This window comes from Nematolebias whitei, chromosome 2 (genome assembly GCF_014905685.2).
Source record: "Nematolebias whitei isolate Nwh7 chromosome 2, NemWhi1, whole genome shotgun sequence".
NCBI classification, from domain to species: Eukaryota; Metazoa; Chordata; class Actinopteri; order Cyprinodontiformes; family Rivulidae; genus Nematolebias; species Nematolebias whitei.
Genome location: NC_056499.1, coordinates 51,987,213 through 52,009,042, shown reverse-complemented (window position 1 = coordinate 52,009,042; position 21,830 = coordinate 51,987,213). Strand labels below are relative to the sequence as shown.

Sequence of the window (21,830 nt, the reverse complement as noted above, 5' to 3'; positions counted from 1 at the left end):
AGCTGGAGTCTAGGTCAGGACTGAGAGTTCTGCTGGTCTGTGTGTTCTAGTTGAGAAATGATGGAACAGTTTGATTTGATTTGTCCACCTGGATACATTTTGTTTAATAGTTTTAGGATTTGGATTTTTCTCACTGCAGTGAGATTTTTCTCAACAAGCATTTTCAAATCTTCTCGTTTTAAATAAGCACTTGTTTTATCTAAAAAAGTTAAATCTGGTCCTCTGGCCATTCAAAAAAAACTAAATTAAAAAAACTTAAATTAAAATCAGACACCACTATGAGCAGCAGGACCACGCTTTCCACAGAACAACTGTGTCAACTCTTGAAACTGTGCCTGCAGTCAACCTACTTCACATATGGGGAGCAATATTATAGGCAGAAACATGGGTGTGCTATGGGGTCTCCAGTTTCTCCTATTGTTGCCAACCTGTACATGGAGGAGGTAGAAAAGAGAGCCTTGACGTCCTTTTCAGGGACACCACCAAGTCATTGGTTCAGGTATGTTGACGACACCTGGGTTAAAATTTAATCTCAGGAAGTCCAACATTTTACTGACCACATCAACTCTGTGGATAAATACATCAAGTTCACACGAGAAGATGAAAAAAATGGCAAGTTGGCTTTCTTGGACTGTGAGGTCTCAGTCTCTGATAGAGGACATTTGCAAACTGAGGTGTACCGCAAACCCACCCACACAGACCAGTATTTGCAGTTTGACTCCCATCACCCTTTGGAGCACAAGTTAGGAGTCATCAGGACTCTGTATCACAGAGCAGACAGCATCCCCACTAGCTCAGGAGCCAGGCAGAAGGAGAAATCCCACACAAGACAGGCTCTAGAGCAATGTGGATATCCTAACTGGGCCTTCCTGAAAGCAGAGAAGAAACCCAAACAGGACTCCAGTCAGCCAACAGGTGAAAAGGAGGAACCCAGACCCAGACCAGTGGTCATTCCATATGTTGAGGGAGTATCAGAGAAACTGAGGCGTTTATTTTCTAAACATAACGTCCCAGTGGCTTTTAAACCCCAAAATACATTACGGCAAAGACTGGTTCATCCCAAAGATCCAGTTCCCCGGCACAAACAGAGTAATGTTGTGTACGCTGTTCAGTGTCAGGAGGGCTGTGATCAGTCTTACATCGGGGAAACAAAACAGCCACTGGCCAATAGGATGGCCCAGCACAGAAGATCAACATCATCAGGCCAGGACTCTGCGGTCTACACTCATCTCCAGGCCAGGGGTCACTCTTTCAGGGATGAAGATGTGCACATCCTGGATAGAGAGGAACGATGGTTTGAGAGAGGAGTAAAGGAGGCCATCTTTGTGAAAAGAAACCGTCCATCGTTAAACAGGGGTGGAGGCCTACGTGTTCAATTGTCCCCTCTTACAATGCTGTGATTGCTAGTATCACTCAGCCCTCTGTGAATAGTAAACAGCCATCAGTGTGCTAATGATCCATTGTTAGGCTGATGGTCCTTCTTGATCATGTAATCAGCTGGTTTTGGTTGTCAGCAACAAAACTGGTTGATCCACTCTGAGAAGGTGCTATTTAAGAGACTGAGCTGAATACAGCACCTCAGACAGAGGAAGTCTCTTGGATGAGAGACGAAACGTTTCTACATTTTTTTGTTGTTTTGCTTTTTTTTGTTTTTTTGAATGTCCAGAGGACCAGATTTAACTTTTTTAGATTTTTCTACCAGGATTATTGAGCATGCATCAGGATAAGCACTTGGTTGTTTTTTTTTCTGTGGGTTCAGTTTCTCTGTTGTTACCAGTCATGAGGCTTTTAATGTTCAAGTACTTTTAGTGACCAGAAACACAGACACGCTCTGACGTTGTCATGGAAACATGTAAACAAAACCTCTACCGCAGTCGTTAAAGATTTCTGAGAGACATAAATGCATTGTATTGCGAAATTAAATGGTGGTTTAAAATTATAGTTTTCTCAAATTATTATTTTTTTTTGGTGGGGGGGGGGGTGTCAAGACCCCACCTCCCACCCAATAAATCAGACCTTCCCCGGGATTTCCAACCAAGCAACCTAGGATGAATGCACGCTCCTCACTCTGGGTAAAATACTCAGAGTTGTGGATAAACTCTGCATTTAGCCCCTCCCCCTGTGACATCATCCTCAGTGTGGTCAAAGTAAATCTGATATTAAACACGTCTGTGGGGCTGCTGGTATACAGAAAAAAACAGAACTGAAAAAGGTTTTGGTTTAAAGGAGTGACATCTGATCTGAAAAAGTGTTGTTGAGATTAAATTTGAATGGTCTTAAAGTTTTTGGCTTGTTTATTTTATTTTGTCTGCAGGTTTGTTTTCATCCTGTTTTCTCAAAAAATAAACTGAAATTTAATTTGTTTAAAAAAATAAAAAAAAAAAAAATAAAAAAGCAAAAAATGGAAAAAATAAAATTTTCCGCTAGTTTTGTGGACTGGCGGTCCACGGTCTGGCCTGGTTTTGACGTGGAGTGTTTCCTGCAGCGTTTCTTTTTCTCTCAGCTGATGTTTTCCTGCAAATGTTTTACTGTTTTGGTTCTGATGGTTCTGATAAACTGAATGAAACATCTGCAGAATAAAAAACTATGAACTAAGAAACGACGGGCGACCAGAAGTCTGGTGCAGAGTTCATGATGTGAGCGTGTCCTTCAGATTGTCGTCTACGAAGGGGAGGTGGAGCGCGCTCGAGGTCGGCTGGAGGTGGAGGTGCAGAACCTGGAGGAGGAGAAAAACCGTGTGATCGAGGAGGCCTTCATCCGAGCAGAGAGCGAGATGAAGGCCGTGCACGAGAACCTGGCAGGTCAGAGTGAGCTCCCTGTTGTTGTGATTAATCTGCTGATCTGATGATGATGATGATGGTGGTTGCAGGGGTGCGTCTGAACCTGCTGAGCCTTCAGCCGGCTCTCAGGACTTTGACCTCGGACTACAACTGTCTGAAGAGGCAGGTACAGGACTTCCCCTTCATGCTGGAGAAGGCCATCTCTGAGGCCAAGCAGGAGGTGGGTTCTCCTCTTCATCACAGAGCAGATCAACAACCAATCAAATGACGACGTGTGTTCTGATGGTTCTGCTGTGTGTCAGATCTGTCAGGTGATCAACGAGGTGAGCAGCACCAACCAGGAGCTGCTGAGGAAATACAAGCGGGAGATGAACCTGAGGAAGAAGTGCCACAACGAGCTGGTCCGACTCAAAGGTTGGACCCCAGCTTTACCTGTCAGTCGAGCTTCTTCCAGCTGCAACAGGGTCAGCCAATCAGTGACGACGCTCGAGGTCACATGACTGCTGAGGACTCTGCTGAACTGGGCTCCTCATCAGAATGCTCAGTCTGTTTATTCTGCAGATCAGTTTTATGATGTTTCTCATTTCATGGATTTATCATTTATGATTGAAATAAAATGACTGTTTATAAAAACAAATAAACTTTATTTTAAAAATCTATTAAAAGCTGCAGGTTCGTGAACAGAAGAATTTTTCAGTAAAATCAGTTCCAAGTTATAATTCAGGATCTAGTTGAACTATTTCTACATAAACCTGCGTCAGATCGCAGGACTCAGGTCATTCTGTTCAGAACAAACTGCAGCAGAGAGGAAAACATTTTCTGTAGAAGAACAAAAGTAAAAATGTGTTCTCTGTAAATTCCGTCTCATTTGTTGGAACAACCCCTTGAGTTTTCTAACCGTAAGGCCCAAATGACCCCGCTCTGTTGTTCACAGGGAACATCCGAGTTTTCTGCCGGGTCCGGCCCGTCAGTCAGGAGGAGCAGGACTCCGTTGACGCCAGAAACATGCTGAGCTTCGACTCTGATGATGACGCCATCCTCTACCTCTCCAACAAGAGCAAGATCATGACGTTTGAGCTGGACAAAGTGTTTCCGCCTCAGGCCACGCAGGAGGAGGTGAGCTGGACTTAGAGCGACACCGGGTCACAAAAAGTCATCTCAGGACATTTAACAAAAACTTTGTCCATTTTCTTTACTCACTTTTCTATTCAGAGTCACAGGCAGCTGCAGTCACTGTGTATGAGGCGGTGGACATCATGGACAGGTCTCCAGTCCATGAAATGGACACTGAGAAAAATAACCAGCCACTCTTTCACTAACACCTAGAGACAATTCAGACTTACTAGTGAAGCTAACATGCACAGTTTGGGGCTGTGCAAGGAAACCGGAGAAACCCCCCACAGTCATGACTTGATCCCTGAAAGTTCCTGAAGTTAACGTTTGTTTATTGTTTGTCATATTCAGGTCAACACAAGGTCAATGGTGCAATGAAATGCTCGGGATGAGAAGAATCATCTCAACTCACCAAAAAACAAAGCATGCAACAAAAGTACAAAACAAAGCACCAAAATGTGAAAAAGAAATATGTCTGCAAGGTCCAGAAGAAATAAAGTAAACTACATGGTAGAATACAACGGTGCAAGTAAGATGAATCAGTACAAACTAGTAACTCACAGAAGACTGTTTTAGACAGACAACATATAGGCTGGTACAGACGACAATATACAACAATGAAAAGCAATTACTGTAAAATAATTGTTATAAAAACTATCTTACTGTTTGCAGCATGGTTCTGTTAGCAGCATGTTGCTGTTAGCAGCATTATGCTGTTAGCAGCATGATGCTGTTAGCAGCATGATGCTGTTAGCAGCGTGGTCCTGTTAGCAGCATGATGCTGTTAGCAGCATGATGCTGTTAGCAGCGTGGTCCTATTAGCAGCGTGGTCCTATTAGCAGCGTGGTCCTATTAGCAGCGTGGTCCTGTTAGCAGCATGGTCCTGTTGGCAGCATGATCCTGTTGGCAGCATGATGCTGTTAGCAGCGTGGTCCTGTTGGCAGCATGATGCTGTTAGCAGCATGGTCCTGTTAGCAGCGTGGTCCTGTTAGCAGAGTGGTTCTGTTAGCAGTGGGGTTCTTTTAGCAGCATGGTACTGCTAACTGTGTGGTTTTGTTAGTGGTGTTTTCCTGTTAGCTGTGTGGTCCCGTTAGCAGCATGATGGTAATAATGACTGCAGCAATGGACGATGACTGCTCTCCAGAACTGGGTCTGGACCAGAACACAGAACATCCAAAATTTCTCCACGGAGCCGAATTGTCCTGTAGAGTTCGGTCCATTCAGGCAGATGGATGATCATGGAGACGGCTGCCATAGAAACACGTCCATCGCATGGACAACTACAGAAACATGTCAGAGTCCAGAGAGTGGACAGAGCCATAGCTCAAGGCGGAAAGGGGACCGGGACCTGAACCACGATGGCACAATGACAAGGCAGCGACACAAAGCTCCAAAAGTGCATTGCGGTCACACTTGCAGCGTGGGGTGTGCAGTGCACGCGCAAAAAGTCGAAACAAAAACGACAGGAACAAAAAAAGACAGAAGCAAAGCGGAGCTCCTGTCAGTGCTTCCATACTGCAGTGCACGTGATGTGAAACTTGGTTGAAGGTTGAAGTTAACCCTCACAAGGTGACCTTCAAATAACCTTCAGGGAACAATGCCTAAGGTTCTCCAAATGTTGACCTGTACAGAACGTTCCCGGAAACTTAGTACCACCTGTCACATTTTGACCTTTGGGAAATTCTTCCAGAAAATTTTCTAAACGAGACATTTTGAGAGTTAACTGGCCTTTGGGGAACATTTAGGTTTTCAAGCTTTTTATTGTAGCTAATGCTATTGCTTCGATGTCTGTGGTGGACTGGAGACCTGTCCAGGGTGTCCCCCGCCTCCTGCACAGTAACTGTTGGCACAAAAATGCTTTGTTGGAGATCATTTGCACCACTGCTGCATCACCTGCAAACTTCCCAGTACTGTTCCCAGTACAGTTCATCTGAGCAATCGTACATGAGTTGTGTGAACAGTTGGGGAGGACACACCCCTGGGGGCGCGGTGTTTAGGGTGATTGTGGGGTGGAGGGGGGACACAGCTTCAGCTATGTTTTTCATGCCTCTGATCTGCCTTGTGTTTTTGTCATTGACTGTCATACAAAAAATCCTTGTTAGTCCAGGAAGTATCCAGTATCATGATATTAATCATCCACCTGTCTTTTCTCTGAATGGTCCATCAGGTGTTCCAGGAAGTCCAGTCTCTGGTCACTTCCTGTATCGACGGCTTTAACATCTGCATTTTTGCTTATGGGCAAACAGGATCGGGGAAAACCTACACCATGGAGGTACGATGATCTCTGAGCTTCATGACTGTCTGAACGTGTGAGGAAATGTTCAGATAATGCTAACAGTTTGAAGGGAGGAACTCTGATGTTGAGTTTTAAATGTTGGAAAAACAAACTCGAGTCATGTGTTTCTATGGGGCGGCTGTGACTGAGTGGTTAGAGCAGTCAACCTCCAATGCGAAGTTGTGGGTTTGAATCCTCAAGCAGTCACATGCTGAAGTGTCCCTGGGCAAGACACTGAACCCCTCATAGCCTCTGATGTGTGTCCCATCATTGTATGAATGTGATAACTTCTCTCTTCTTCTGACAACTTCTCCTCCTCCACCATAACCCTCAGCACTGGCTCTCCTCAGGGATGTGTGTTGAGCCCCCTCCTGTTTACTCTGCTCACGTATGATTGTGCAGCTACCCATACAGGCTGTCTCATTTTAAAGTTTGCAGATGATGCAGTGGTGGTGGGATGCATCACAAACAATGATGAGTCAAGCTACAGGCAAGAGGGGGAACACCTGGAGAGCTGGTGCAAAGAGAATAACCTTCACATCAATGTGAAGAAGACAAAGGAGATGATTGTGGATGAAGGAAGGAACAAAAGCATCTACACCCCCCTGAACATAAGAGGATCTGCGGTGGAAGTGGTCTCCAGCTACAAGTACTTGGTGTACACATGAATGACAACCTCAGCTGGAGCAACAGCACCACCAGTCTGATCAAGAAAGCTCATCAGAGACTCTACTTCCTCAGGCGGCTTAGAAGAGCTGGTCTGGGAAGCTCAGTCCTCACCTCCTTCTACAGGTGTGCAGTGGAGAGCATCCTGTGCTCCAGCATCAACGTGTGGCATGGAGGCTGCACAGCTGCAGAAAGAAAAGCTTTGCAGAGAGTGGTGAAGGCTGCACAGAAGACTGTCGGAGTCAGCCTCCCCACCATCACAGACATCTACACCTCCAGATGCAGGAAGAGGGCCACCTGCATCATGAAGGACCTCACTCACCCAGCACACACACTTTTTGCCCCACTCCCCTCAGGAAGGAGGTTGAGAAGCATTAAGTGTAGAACCACTAGACTGAGGAACAGCTTCTACCCTGAGGCTGTTAGACTCATGAATCTCTAACTAGAATAATCACTGTGAAAAACCACATCATGTTGCTGCTGATCTGTTTCATATTGCTGCTGATCTGTTTCAATGTTGATGTGTTCATGCATGCACATCTGCTCACACAAACTCATGTTCTTGTTTGTGCTGATGTTCAATGTTTTATGTTATGAGTGCTTAGTGTATATTTAGTTGATGTTTTTCTTAGTTCATATGTTAGATGTTATTACTGTTTTTCTTACAACTTTTATACATTTTATTGTTGGATGTAACTGGGACCCTGTGTACATAATTTCGCTCCACCACATGTACCACATGAGGTGCGAACGACGATAAAGAATCTCTGACTCTGACTCTGATAAAGCTCTGATGAGTCTCTTTAGAATGATTTGTTCAATTAGCTTTGTAGAGATCTAGTAGAGTGCTGTATGAATGGGTAAATGAGGCACAGATTGTAGTGTAAAGTGCTTTGAGTATCTTGAAATAAGATAGAACGGCGCTATATAAGTACAGTCCATTTACCATTTACCATTCATGTTGTATTAAGGAAGCCTCAGTTTTTTCCTAGGTGTCAGTGAACACATCTGTAAACTCTACTCTGTTTTCAGGGTGTGACCGATGATCCGGGCATCAACCAGCGAGCGCTTCGCCTGCTGTTTTGCGAGGTGACAGAAAAAGCTCCAGACTGGGACTACAGCATCACTGTCAGCATGGTGGAGATCTACAATGAGACGCTGCGGTGAGAAACTGGTCCTGGACTCGATCAATCCTGGTTTAAACTGTAGATAAACCAGGACTGAATCTGACACTGATCCAGGGTCTGACTTCTTCTCATTCATTTAATTCTATTTTAAAGATTAGTTCAGCAATCCACATTGTCCAAGCTCTGGTCTTGATTAGACGAGAAGTAAATCTGGACCCAGCTCATGAGGTTACTGTATTACATGTAAAGTTATCTGCACCATGTGATGAAAGTGGTGTTTGTAGAGGTGAGACTGAGTTGCAACTCTTAGACACCACCTCCTTCAACTAGTCTGTTGCCAGAGGTCATGGAGTAAGAGGTGGAGTACATCCTGGACAGCTGAATCAAACATCACAAACAACGTTTTCTGGAGCAAAACTGTCAAAAAACTGACCTTTAGCCTCTAACGTTACAGCTACCCTCGCTCTCTCCAGATATAAACCATCTAGTGTGATTTCATTTTTCAATATTAAGGACCTCGCCTAACTGCGCTAGACAGTGGTGTGCACAGACAGGGGGCAGGTGCTCAAGTGGAGATAAGGGCACCTTGTGTGGAGCATGGAACCACAGATGCCTTAGTAGTGTGGGATTTAAATACAGACCCAAATATTTATCTGTTTCACATCAATACCTATATGCTGTCAGATGCAGATGTTTAATAATATTCAACACTCAACAAGTTGGTTTCTGTAACAATCAAATTGGCAACAATAGGACAAAAAAATAGTAATGCTACATTGTGCATTCTTAAGCCCCCAGTATACTCCCGCGTACGTCCATATGCGAAGGTACACATGTACGTACACGGAGGTACAAGCGTACCCCCCAGGGCATGTCCGTACAAAGCTCAATTTATACGACATGCTGGAGAATTCCCCTTCTTCATCCATGATCTGACCTTTTCTTTTGTTTTTTTGCCAAGAGGCAAGTGATCTCTTCCTCCTCCATTGATGCCATGACTGAAATGGTGAGAAATGAAGGGATTTGTCACGAGCTAATTAAACTCATGTCCAGCGTGGCTGCGGGAGGGTCTAGAGATTTCCTGGTGGGCTGGTCTGATGTGTGGGCTGCAGAGCCAGTGCTCCCTGTATTTTTATTTTTTTTTAAGATCTTTTTATTAACAACATATAAACACAGAACACCGCTGCAGCTGAGGCTGCCAGCGCTCGTATTTTTTTCTTCCCGACCTGTCAATCAATCCAGTAGGCATGTCAGCAAATGGCCAATCAGCAAACTCAATTTGTCCCGAAGGTAAACACCCCTTGTCTGTGAAGCTGCTCTGCAGCTGCTCAGGGTGTATGCTCGAGTTTGAAGTCTGTACCCTCAGCGTACAGTACACGTGTACGTATGCGTGAACGGATGTACGCGGGAGTATACTGGGAGCTTTAGTGTCTAAAATAAATAACCATTTAATATCAACTGGTTTTATTTTCAAAACAGCTCATGGCTTTCTTGTACTATGAAGGCTTCTTCTTCCACCTCTTCCTCATTTTAATCATCAGCGAGTAGTACTGTTTCTATAGCTGTCCACTCTCTGGATTCTTGACCTACTGTATCTCTATAGCTGTCCACGCTCTGAACTGTGACGTGCTTCTATAGCTGTCCTTGCTCTGGACTCTGATATATTTCTATAGTTAACTAAGATCTGGACACTGACGTGTTTCTATAGCTGTCCACACTCTGGATTATGAAATATTTCTATAGCTGTCCACACTCTGGACTGTGACGTGTTTCTATAGCTGTCCACGCACTGGACTCTTGACGTGTTTTTACAGCTGTCCACTCTTGGGACTCTGATGTTTTTCTATAGCTAACTATGATCTGGGCTCTGACATGTTTCTATAGCTCTCCATGCTCAGGACACTGACATGTTTCTATAGCTGTCCATGCTCAGGACACTGACATGTTTCTATAGCTGTCCTCGCTATGGTCTCTGAAGTGTTTCGATAACTGTCCATGCTCTGGACTCTGACGTGTTTCTGTAGCTGTCCAAGCTCTAGACTTTGACGTGTTTCTATAGCTGTCCAAGCTCAGGACACTGACGTGTTTCTGTAGCATTTCACACTCTGGACTCTGACATTATTCTATAGCTGTCCATACTCTGGATTATGAGATATTTCTATCGCTGTCCATGCTCTGGATTGTGACGTGTTTCTATAGCTGTCCACACTCTGGACACTGACATTTTTCTATAGCTAACTACGATCTGGATTCTGACGTGTTTCTATAGCTGTCCACGCTCTGGACTCTAACATGTAGCTGTATGCTCAGTCTCTGCCATCTCACTTGAAGTTTGTAACACCTTCAGAGTGCTCACCAGGGTCTTGGTGGTCTCTCACTATTGTCCTTCTTCAAGGTCACTCAGGTTGTGAGGACGGCCTGCTTTTGGTAGATTTACACGTGTCTCATATTCTTTCTATTGATGGATTAAGCAGAACTCCTGGGGATGTTCAGCGTCTTGGAAATCCTTTATCCATCCATCCTCTGACTTGTTTTTTTTCCCATAATATTTTCTCTCAGTTGAATTAGGACAGTCACTTTAAAAGTGAATATTTATGCAATCACATATTTTAAATTACAATTTTTTTATTGGTAGGGTGCTGCAGAATTTTGATTTTCACTTTGACATTGACAAAAAAACAAAACAACTTATGTTCAATTTATACTGACAGTGACTGAATTATGACTGCAATAAAAGCATGAAGCACCAAGTGTGTAAATACGGAAGTGCTGTTTCCAAAATACTTCAAACACCATCTTAGATTTCCTGTTTAAATCTTTTTTTTTTTTTTTTTTTTGCCAACAGTCTACAGGGTGAGGGTCAGATTTAATTTTTCAAGTCTCTGTGTAGTTGTTTATCATAAATACGTGTTCCCTGTTTGCTGCCACTGACAGGCTAATAAAGCATACTGGGCTGATACCTCAACCTTTATCTACCAAGGGTGTGCAATGAATTTACAACCTTTTTAACAGAAAAGACAAACAGAATCAGACAAGCAGTCACTTTGTTGTAATCAGGTGCAGGATGTGAGCTGCCTTGGCCACTTAAACCCAGTTCAGATAGCCTAACACAAATTATCCCATTAATCAGACATACCTAGACAACATACAGTGGGGAGAACAAGTATTTGATAGACTGTTGATTTTTCAGGTTTTCCCACTTGCAAAGCTTGTAGATGACTGTAGTTTTTATCATAGGTACTCTTCAACTGTGAGTGATGGAATCTAAAACAAAAATCCAGAAAAAAACAATGTATGATTTTTAAATAATTAATTTCCATTTTATTGTGTGAAATAAGTATTTGATCATCTATCAACCAGTAAGAATTTTGGCTCTCACAGACATGTTAGTTCTTCTTTAAGAAGCCCTCCTGTTCTCCACTCATTACCTGTATTAACTGCACCTGTTTGGACCTGTATAAAAGACACCTGTCCACACACTCAATCAATCAGACTCCAGCATCTCCACAATGCCCAAAGACCAGAGAGCTGTGTAAGGACATCAGGGATAAAATTGTAGACTTGCACAAGGCTGGGATGGGCTACAGGACAATAGGCAAGCAGCTTGGTGAGAAGGCAACAACAGTCGGTGCAATTATTAGAAAATGGAAGAAATACAAAATAACGGAAAATCTCCCTCGGTCTGGGGCGCCATGCAAGATCTCACCTCGTGGAGCATCATTGATCTTGAGGAAGGTGAGGAATGAGCCCAGAACTACACGGCTGGACCTGGTCAATGACCTGAATAGAGCTGGGACCACAGTCTCAAAGAAAACAATCAGTAACACTACGCCGTCAAGGATTAAAATCCTGCAGTGCACGCAAGGTGCCCTTCCTCAAGCCAACGCATGTCAAAGCCCGTCTGAAGTTTGCAAATGACCATCTGAATGATCCAGAGGAGGAATGGGAGAAGGTCATGTGGTCTGATGAGACAAAAATATAACTTTTTTGGTTTAAACTCCACTCTTCATGTTTGGAGGAAGAAGATTGATGAGTACAACCCCAAGAACACCATCCCAACCGTGAAGCATGGCGGTGGAAACATCATTCTTTGGGGAAGCTTTTCTGCAAAGGGGACAGGACGACTGCACCATATTGTGGGAAGGATGGATGGGGCCATGTATCGTGAGATTTTGGCCAACAACCTCCTTCCCTCAGTAAGAGCACTGAAGATGGGTCGTGGCTGGGTCTTCCAGCATGATAACGACCCAAAACACACAGCCAGGGCAACTAAAGAGTGGCTCCATAGAAAACATCTTAAGGTCCTGGAGTGGCCTAGCCAGTCTCCAGACCTGAATCCCATAGAAAATCTTTGGAGGGAGCTTAAAGTCCGTGTGGCCCAGCGACAGCCCCGAAACCTGAAGGCTCTGGAGGAGATCTGTATGGAGGAGTGGGTCAAAATCCCTGCTGCAGTGTGTGCAAACCTGGTCAAGAACTACAGGAAACGTCTGATCTCTGTAATTGCAAACAAAGGTTTCTGTACCAAATATTAAGTTTCATTTTTCTGGTGTATCAAATACTTATTTCACACAATAAAATGGAAATTAATTATTTAAAATTCATACATTGTATTTTTCTGGATTTTTGTTTTAGATTCCATCACTCACAGTTGAAGAGTACCTATGATAAAAATTACAGTCATCTACAAGCTTTGCAAGTGGGAAAACCTGAAAAATCAACAGTCTATCAAATACTTGTTCTCCCCACTGTACCAACAGGTTTATTCAGACGGTAGAAAGTTCGTGAGGCACTTTGAGTTGTCCTGTTGCTGAACTGTGCTGTCCTGAGTCATGTCTAGAGGCTCAAACTGCCTGTTGTCCTGCAGTGACCTGCTCGGGGAGAATCCCACAGAGAAACTAGACATAAAACTGAACCCTGATGGCAGCGGACAGCTTTATGTCCCCGGACTGACCGAGATCACTGTAAAGAGCCCGGAGGACATCAACAAGGTGAGGATGCCCTGTTTGTCTTTCTTAAGTTTAAACACTATTTGGTTTTATCCAGTGAAACACTTGAATGGACACTAGCAGTGCTGGGTGAGGTTGATGGCAGCCATCTTGAGAAGACCATTGTGTATCTGATCTGTGGAAGCTACACGTTGTCACGTTGTGTGTTTGTGCTGTGTGTTGTGTCATCAATTTATAAACGCTCAGAGGACTCCTTATTTTACTCAAACAAATGAAAATCATGTATTATATGAAAATGGGACACAACAGTATTCTGTAATCATTCTAACCAGATCAGAACTTTAGGTAATGAAGTTCTTTACAGGTAGGTCTAACCCTGTGCTTCTCAATTATTTTCAGTTACACGCCCCCCTAAGAAGAAGTAAACATTTCGCGCCCCCCCCCCCAACTCACCGCCACGACTGTAAATAGTATAATTTGTCTATAAAATTGTTATAAGTACACTTCTACATAACATTGTATCCTTATTAACATTAAATTAAAAAAGATAGAAATATAGATCAACTTACAACAAAGATTATTAACATTGTTTTTATAGTCTGTAACAGAAAAGACATAAAGTGCATCAATTTGCCTGAAAAAAAAATCTATCCTTATTTAAACTGTAAACATTTTTGACAATTTGATACTGAAAAATGAAATTAAATACAATCAATAAATAATAGTAAATTCAAATTGATCTACAACATTTTAAGTCAGGAGTGTTATATACAACACTTTGACCTACAAAACAAAAATTAATAAAACGATTTGTGCTGATTTTTTTTTTTTTTTATCAAAATGAGGAAGTCAGGATTAATGGCCACAATGAGCACGTTTTGCAGTGCACAGCTTTTTGAAGTTTGAAACATGATCCTGCAACTCTCAGCTCCTGCTCAATGTTTAGCTGGACCTGGACTTGAGACTTGGTCTCAGAGCAGCAGAGAAGTTGCAAAGAGCGCAAGAGCGAGTGAGCTGGGGTGTGTGTGTGTGTGGGGGGGGGGGGGAGGGGTGTGGGTGGGTGGGTCCAGGGGAACGCACTCACAAGAGAAGAACCTGACAAGTTGTTTAATGACAAAATATATTTTGTTAGCAAAGAATAGAGTCCTAACATTTGTTAAACATGTTTTTCCAACAAATAAAAAAAAACATCAAAATTGTACTTTGACAATCGATCAAACTAAAAAATGTTGTCATTGTGAAAGAAGTGGGGGCAGGTGTTGCTCTCGCTTTGAGTTTATACTCTTTGTTGCTGCTGCGCTGTGAGTGAAATGTGTCCAGAGCGGAGGATTTGTTAGCAAAGAATAGAGTCCTAACATTTATCATTTATTAAACATTACTTCTGTATTTAAAAAAAACATCCAAATTGTGCTTTGACAAACTAAAAAACAAACAAAAATAAAAACGTCAAAGTGAAAGAGGAAGAGGGGCAGGTAACGTGTGCTGCGGGTGACGAGCGTCACCAGCTGCTCAGCAGCAGAGGGAAACAACATGGTTCAAGCATGGCTCCCCAAACGACAAGACAGACATATTTGTTCATAACTTTATTATTAGTCAGCCTAAGAGTTGCCAGATTTTAGTAAACAGTTGCCGAACGCACCCTGAGAAAATAAGAATGGTGAAAAAAAAAACCTACTCCCTACCGCAAAATGTTCCTCGGGGTCGCATGCGCCCCCCATGGCATTGCTCCGGGCCCCCCTAGGGGGGCGCGCCCCACTATTTGAGAAAGACTGGTCTAACCAGAGCTCTGCTACCAGAGCATGGAGGTCATTTTACGACGACTAAGAATGTAGAGAGAGGACAGAAACCTGATGGGTGATTGGGCAAAAATATTACACCTGATATTATGTTCCAGACATAATATCTCTCTATATATTTAATATCAGGTCTCTCTTGTAAATGAGTCCTCGGGGCTCAATGGGATTTACCTGTCTAAATAAAGGTTGAATGAAAGAATATATAATGTGGTATAATATTTAACATATTGTTACTGCAGGTGTGCGAGTCTTGTATTTAGTTATGTTGTTGAAAGTATTGCATGTAGATGATCCCTTCCTGGTGTGTTTACTTGTCCCCAGGTGTTTGAGTTGGGTCATGTGAACAGAGCTACAGCATGCACCAACCTGAATGAGCACAGTTCACGTTCCCACGCCCTGCTCGTCATCACCGTGTCTGGATCCAACAGCACCACCGGAACCTGCACGCAAGGTTTGTTCTACTGTCCATTTGAACAGCAGACCACCCCCGACCCAGGTCCGACCAGACCCCACCACCTGACCCAGGTCCTACCAGATCCCGCACCCTGGCTCAGGTCCAACCAGACCCCACCCCCTGACTCAGGTTGTGCTGTGATTTGGACACAATCAGGTGATGGACATATCCTTGTGGGGACATTGTGCTGTGATTTGGACACAGTCAGGTGATGGACATATCCTTGTAGGGACATAGTGCTGTGATTTGGACACAGTCTGGTGATGGACATGTCTTTGTGGGGACATTGTGCTGTGATTTGGACACAGTCAGGTGATGGACATGTCCTTGTGAAGAGGAAAGCTGGACCAGCATCAAGAAGTTCTGCAGCTGGAGTTTAATTTCAGTGACAGATGTTGGATTTGATTAAAACTTCAGAAGGTTTTTGTTTACTTTCATCAACCAGAGGTGTTTAATGTGCACCTTGGTGTATATTATGGGATGTCTGGCTCCAAACAGGTTTAGATGTAGAGTCTTTCAGTTTTCAAGAAACTGATTAAACTAATGGGAGTGAATATTCTGATGCATGCTCAATAATCCAGGTGGAAAAATCTAAAAAAGTTAAGTCTGGTCCTCTGGACATTCAAAAAACAAAAAAAGTAGAAACGTTTCGTCTTTCATCTGAAAGACTTCCTCAGTCTGAGGTGCTGTATTCAGCTCAGTCTTAAAAATAGCACCATCTCAGAGTGGATCAACCAGTTTGCTGCTGACAACCAAAAACAGCTGTTCACATGATCAAGAAGGACCGACAGCCTAACGATGGGTCATTAGCACCCTGATGGCTGTTTACTATTCACAGGGGGTTGAGTGATACTAGCAATAACAGCATTGTAAGAGGGGGACAGTTGAACACGGAGGCCTCCACCCCTGTTTAATGATGGGAGTGAAACTCTGTCAGACAGGAAATGAGCTGCTTCCTCTTCCTGTTCTCATTGTGTGGTCCATTTCAGGGAGGCTGAACCTGGTGGACCTTGCGGGCTCAGAACGAATTGGGAAGTCTGGCGCGGAGGGCAGCCGGCTCCGAGAAGCTCAGTGCATCAACAAATCTCTGTCGGCGCTCGGTGATGTCATCAGCGCACTGCGCAGCAGGCAGGCCCACGTCCCGTTCAGGAACTCGCGCCTCACCTACCTGCTGCAGGACTCCCTGAGCGGAGACAGCAAGACGCTCATGATGGTGCAGGTGAGTCCAGTTGAGGACCTTGTCCCCCCCCGCGCTCTATTCTTATGCTTGCTGTCTCTGCAGGTATCTCCGTTGCCCGGCAACATGAGCGAGTCCATGTGTTCGCTGAAGTTTGCTCAGCGAGTTCGCAGTGTCGAGCTCAGCTCCTCGTCTTCATCGTCCAGGAGACCTGAGAACTCGTCCACCTCATCTTCACCCACCCACAACAGCATGGAGGTAAGACCAAGCCCCGCCCACCTGAAAGGTTCTCACACTGAAGGTTTCACACTAAGAGCAGTGTAAAGGTTTTTATTTGTGTCACCACCAGACATTAATATCATGTTTTATTATTTTTATTACTCATGTTGTCAAATAATGAATTTATGATGGTTCGCTTCAAATATTCATCTGTTTCGTTGCTGCACAGAGACATTAATATCCATCCATCCGTAATCTTCCTCTTGTTCTGAAGTCAGGTCACGGGGGCAGCAGCTTGAACAGGGAGGTTCAGACATCTCTTTCCACAGCCACCTCTTCCAGCTCTTCTGGGAAGACTCCAAAGCATTTCCAGGATACACTGGAGAGACAGTCTCTCCAGTGTGTCCTGGGTCTTCCCCGGGGTCTCCTCCCAGTCGGACATGCCCGAAGCACTTCCCTAGGGAGGTGCCCAGGAAACATCCTTACCAGATGACTGAACCGCCTCAACTGGCTCCTCTCGACGTGGAGGAGTAGCGATTCTACTCCGAGTCTGTCCCGGATAACTGAACTGCTCACCCTATCTTTAAGGGAGAGTCCAGATACCCTGCAGAGGAAACTCATTTCAACCTCATGTATCCATGATGTCATTCTTTCAGTCACTACCCAGAGTTCATGACCAGAGGTGAGGGTAGGAACGTAGACTGACTGGTAAACAGAGAGCTTTGCTTTACAGCTCAATTCTCTCTTCACCACAATGGATCGGTACAGAGTCCGCAATACTGCAGATGCTGCACCAATCCGTCTGTCAATCTCATGCTCCATTCTTCCCTCACTCATGAACAAAACTCCAAGATACTTGAACTCCTCCACTTGAGGCAGAACCTCACCCTCGACCTGAAGAGAACAATCCACCCTTTTCCAGTTGAGGACCATGGCCTCAGATCTGGAGGTGCTGATTCTCATCCCAGCTGCTTCACACTCAACTGCGAACCACTCCAGTGAGAACTGAAGATCATGGCACGATGACGCCAACAGGACCACATCATCTGCAAAGAGCAGAGATGGAATCCTGAGGCCACCGAACCGGAAACCCTCCGCCAGCTGGCTGCACCAAGAAACTCTGTCCATAAAAGTTATGAACAGAATCGGTAACAACGGGCAGCCCTGGAGGAGTCCAACTCCCACCCTTAAGGGGTCCGACTTACTGCCACCAATGCAAACCAAACTCTCGCACCGCTTGTATAGGGACTGAACAGCCTGTAACAACGGGCCCCCAATCCCATACTCACGGAGCACCCCTCCCACAGTGTACCCTGAGGAACACGGTCAAATGCTTTCTTTTAAGTCCACAAAACACATGTAGACTGGATGGGCAAACTCCCATGACCCCTCGAGGACCCTAGTGAGGATAAAGAGCTGATCAAGTGTTCCACGGCCAGAATGGAACCCACATTGTTCCTCCTGGATCTGAGATTTGACCTACGATCAGACTCGCTTCTCCAGTACCCCTGAATAGACCTTACCAGGGAGGCTGAGGAGAGTGATGTCCCTATAATTGGAGCACATCTGCCGGTCCCCCTTTTTGAAGAAGAGAACCACAAACATCTGCCAGTCCAGTGGCACTGCCCCCAATGTCCATGCAATGTTGCAAAGGCGTGTCAGCCAAGACAGCCCCACAACATCCAGAGCTTTAAGGAAATCATCCACTCCTGGAGCCCTGCTGCCTCAGAGCTTTTTAACTACCTCGGTGACTTCAGCCACAGTTATGGACGGATCAACCCCAAAGTCCCCCATTAATATCATGTTTTATTATTCAGTTTGTCAAATAATGACTTTATGATGGTTCTCTTCAAATATTCATCTGTTTCGTTGCTGCGCAGCTCTGAAATAAATCACAGAACATCCTGATGCATGCTCAATAATCACAGAACAACGATCGGGATTGGTCTGCTGTGGCTGTTTGAAGCAGAACGTCACAGGACGTGGACAAAAACTGCAAGAAACCCCACCAGACATGACGATTATCCAGGCTGAGCCCGCTGCTCTCCCCGTAGGAGGTGCAGGAGATCCTACTGCCCCCACAGACCTCCAGCTGAAGGATCTGAGCATCCTCAGAAAAGAGTCTGCCTGTTCCTCCAGTCTGCTGTTCAAGTGTCCACGACCTCCACGTCCTTCTCCAAGATGTTCTGTAACGTTCCTCCTGAAGTGGTCCTCCTCCTCTGCTCCTCTGTCTTGTCCTGAGGAGCAGATGACTCCTGTCCTCTGGTTCCTGTCCACCTCTAACACACCTCACCACCACAGGACTTCTGAAGATGACCTGATACAGTTGTCTGGGGTGTACAGAGCGAACCGGACTGGTCCAGTGGTGTCCCTGTGGTCCCCCACGAGTCCAGGTCCAGGGTGTCAGTAAATGCACCGACTCTGTAAAGAAGGCTGGACGGTGCTGAAAACATCTGACATGGTTCTGACAGAACCTCCACGACCATCCAGGTGTGAGTGAGCAGACTGCAGCAGGTGGGTGTCAGCATCGTCCACCCCCCATGGGGGGCCAGGGTCTTGACCCCTGTCTTCATGACATGAAGTTATTTGGGACTTCCTTTTGTAATAATCTGAGTCATGACAGACTCTTATTTTGAAGACTATCAACTAGTTTTATTTTGAAACACCTGGTTCAAACCTCTTCCTGTTTCCTGCCGACCCTCTGACTAAATCCTCCTGAACCTCAGAGGTCCGATTAGAGAAAACATGAAGTCTGAGGTTCTACAGGGTCCATGGGGGCGACCATGATGAAAACAGAAGGCATGCTGGGTAAAAAAGATCAGAATCTGCTGAGTTACTGGTTGCCATGGTGATTCTTCCCCTCTGGTAAAAGGGGGAGGACGGCAGAAAGAAACGGCGAGTAGAAAGTAAGCCTCGGTGTTTGTGTGAAACCTGCAAGTTGGATCAAAAGAACTTCTTGACCCGAGGAAAAAAAAACATCAGTCCTACAGAAGAGACGCCGCAGGACAGAAGACCAAGAACTTTAATTTATAAATGGTGGAAGTAGAAAGGGACTGAAAATAAGTCTGTTGGAAAAGTTTTGTCAAGTTCAACCAACGTTCTCCAGGATCCTCCATGTTGTCCTGGGGTTGAGAAGAAGTAAAGATGTGAAAACAGTTCAGTCCAACTTTCTAACCCGGTCCAGCTTTGGCTGCTGGTTCTGGAGGTCCAAATAGGACTGACTGTACCTCCCACCTGGTTTTTAGCTTTTTGAAGCTAAAAACCACCGAATCTAGAATAAAAATCTACTTTAACACTTAAAATGTTGTCTCTAACGTTAAAGAGTGGAGAGAGTAAAGAATCTTCAGTTTTTAATTCTTCATTTTATATCCATATTTTTAATATAAATAATATAAATGTTTAAAATGAATCTGGACCAAAGTCCAAACGTCACGTCACCCAAACTGAAAACACCTCCAGCACGCTCAGGAAACTGTATTATTTTCAAAATCTTTAAATGTTATTTTTTGTGAGGAAAACAAACTTTGCAGAGAAGGTTTATAAATAAACTTTATCATCTGAACTGCAAACACAAACAATAAACATCAGATGACTCATTTATTAAAAGAATTCAAGTTTAACAAGAACGTCCAGAGAAAAGAGACGTAAAAATGTTTTTATGTGTTTTTCTGCTTGTTAACCTTTGACTTTTCTTCAGCTGGACTCCCCTCCTGTGACGCCGGTTCCCCTCCCCATCTCTCGGGCCAGCAGCACCGGATCCACAGTGTCCTTGACCTCCAGAACCCCCAGCAGCTCCCGCAGGAGGTCCCAGTCCCAGCTGTCCACAGGTACACACACACACACACACACCTGCTCATTATTGATTTGGATCAGAGAAGTCCTTTCACTTCCTGTTTGTTGCATCAGATCTGTTGCTGCAGCCCCTCGCAGATTAAAATAAACTAGAATCATCTTCTGCCACTCGGATAAAGATGGATAAAACAAAAAGACAAGAAGTAATGAAAGAAAATTAAAACAAACCTTGTTCTACCGGGGAGTTCTGGCTTCTGACTGGTTGTTGAGGGAGATGGAAACCCGTCTGATGGTCACTGGTAGGAATGACTTCCTGTCTCTGGAGCTTCTCAGCTCCTCTCTGAAGGAGCTGCTGCATCTGTCCAGGACCTCATGAGGCGCGGGGGGGGGGGGGGGGGGGTTACTTTGCTCACCTCTTGTCTTCTCCACCACAGTCAGAGTCCATGTCTGTCTGGGTGTTGGTACGTTTTGACACTCACACCTGCAGGACCTCACATTTATCTTTGGCATTGAGCAGCAGATGAACTCGTACATTTTCCCCAAATGTCTTCTGGGAGTTCTCTAGTCTTCTGATGTTTGCTCACTTCCATCAGACTAGGCCCAGCCCGTCATGTGACTAAAGCTTCCACATGGTTCTTTTTAGCAGAGTACTTTGTTTACACTGAGTGTGGACCTGCATTACAGAACTACATGTCAACAGATCAGGACAACTACAGGAGTGAACTCTGTCTGACTGAACATTGTGTTAAAGTTCAGGATCAACTCTGTTTACTGGCTGTAACACTGAGGTCCACTGACCCGCGACCGTGGGCCCCCACTGACCTGCAGCCGTGGGTCTCCACTGACCCCCTGATAAACTGACAGGAAGTTGTTGAAACAGGCCCAGAGGTTCCTCTTCCTAATGCGATCAGCTTCAGTCTCTGATTGGCTAATGTTTTGTTTGTTGATTGATTGACAGGTGTTTAGACCATTCGTGTTGCTGTGGGTTGACAGATAGCTGTCAGTGAAAACTGCCACTTTGAGGAAAGTTTCAGGATTATCTGATTAAAAAGCCACAGACTTTATTATTTATTCATGTATTTACCACACGTCTCAGTTTTCATACTTGATGTTTTTACGTCTAAGATCAAAGTGTTTGTGCCTCATGTTTAAGCTGCAGCTGTCCCATGTTTCATCTTCTAAACAAAACGTTTCCCTGGCCGCAGCACTGCATTCTGGGAGATGTAGGCCTTCTGGGGTGCGCCTCCTGAACGCTGCAGGGCGGAGCTGTCCCGCTGATGGAGGAGTCCCGGCGTCAGTCTGTCCTGCCTCCTCTGTGTCCTCATTCTGTTCTCTGATTGGTTGGTTTGCAGACAGACAGGTAGACAAAGATCCTTTGGTGGGGGATGGTGGGCAGGTAGGTGAGGTGTTGTGTGCTGATTGGTGAACAACTGGCATGAAGCACTCAGCATGGCATGACCCCCCCCCCCCCCCCCCCCCCCCCCC

General features: G+C 44.8%; 1 protein-coding gene across 1 annotated transcript in view; it reads left to right on the top strand.

Annotated features, from left to right (window-relative positions):
- Positions 1-21,830, top strand: part of kifc3 (kinesin family member C3) — a 30,471-nt gene that overhangs the window by 7,103 nt on the left and 1,538 nt on the right. The window contains exons 8-18 of the mRNA XM_037694795.1: positions 2,654-2,801; positions 2,870-3,000; positions 3,083-3,194; positions 3,715-3,896; positions 6,061-6,165; positions 7,867-7,997; positions 12,826-12,949; positions 15,025-15,154; positions 16,147-16,376; positions 16,440-16,592; positions 20,251-20,380. Coding sequence (XP_037550723.1) covers positions 2,654-2,801; positions 2,870-3,000; positions 3,083-3,194; positions 3,715-3,896; positions 6,061-6,165; positions 7,867-7,997; positions 12,826-12,949; positions 15,025-15,154; positions 16,147-16,376; positions 16,440-16,592; positions 20,251-20,380 — 1,576 coding nt within the window. The remainder of the gene's footprint in view (positions 1-2,653; positions 2,802-2,869; positions 3,001-3,082; positions 3,195-3,714; positions 3,897-6,060; positions 6,166-7,866; positions 7,998-12,825; positions 12,950-15,024; positions 15,155-16,146; positions 16,377-16,439; positions 16,593-20,250; positions 20,381-21,830) is intronic.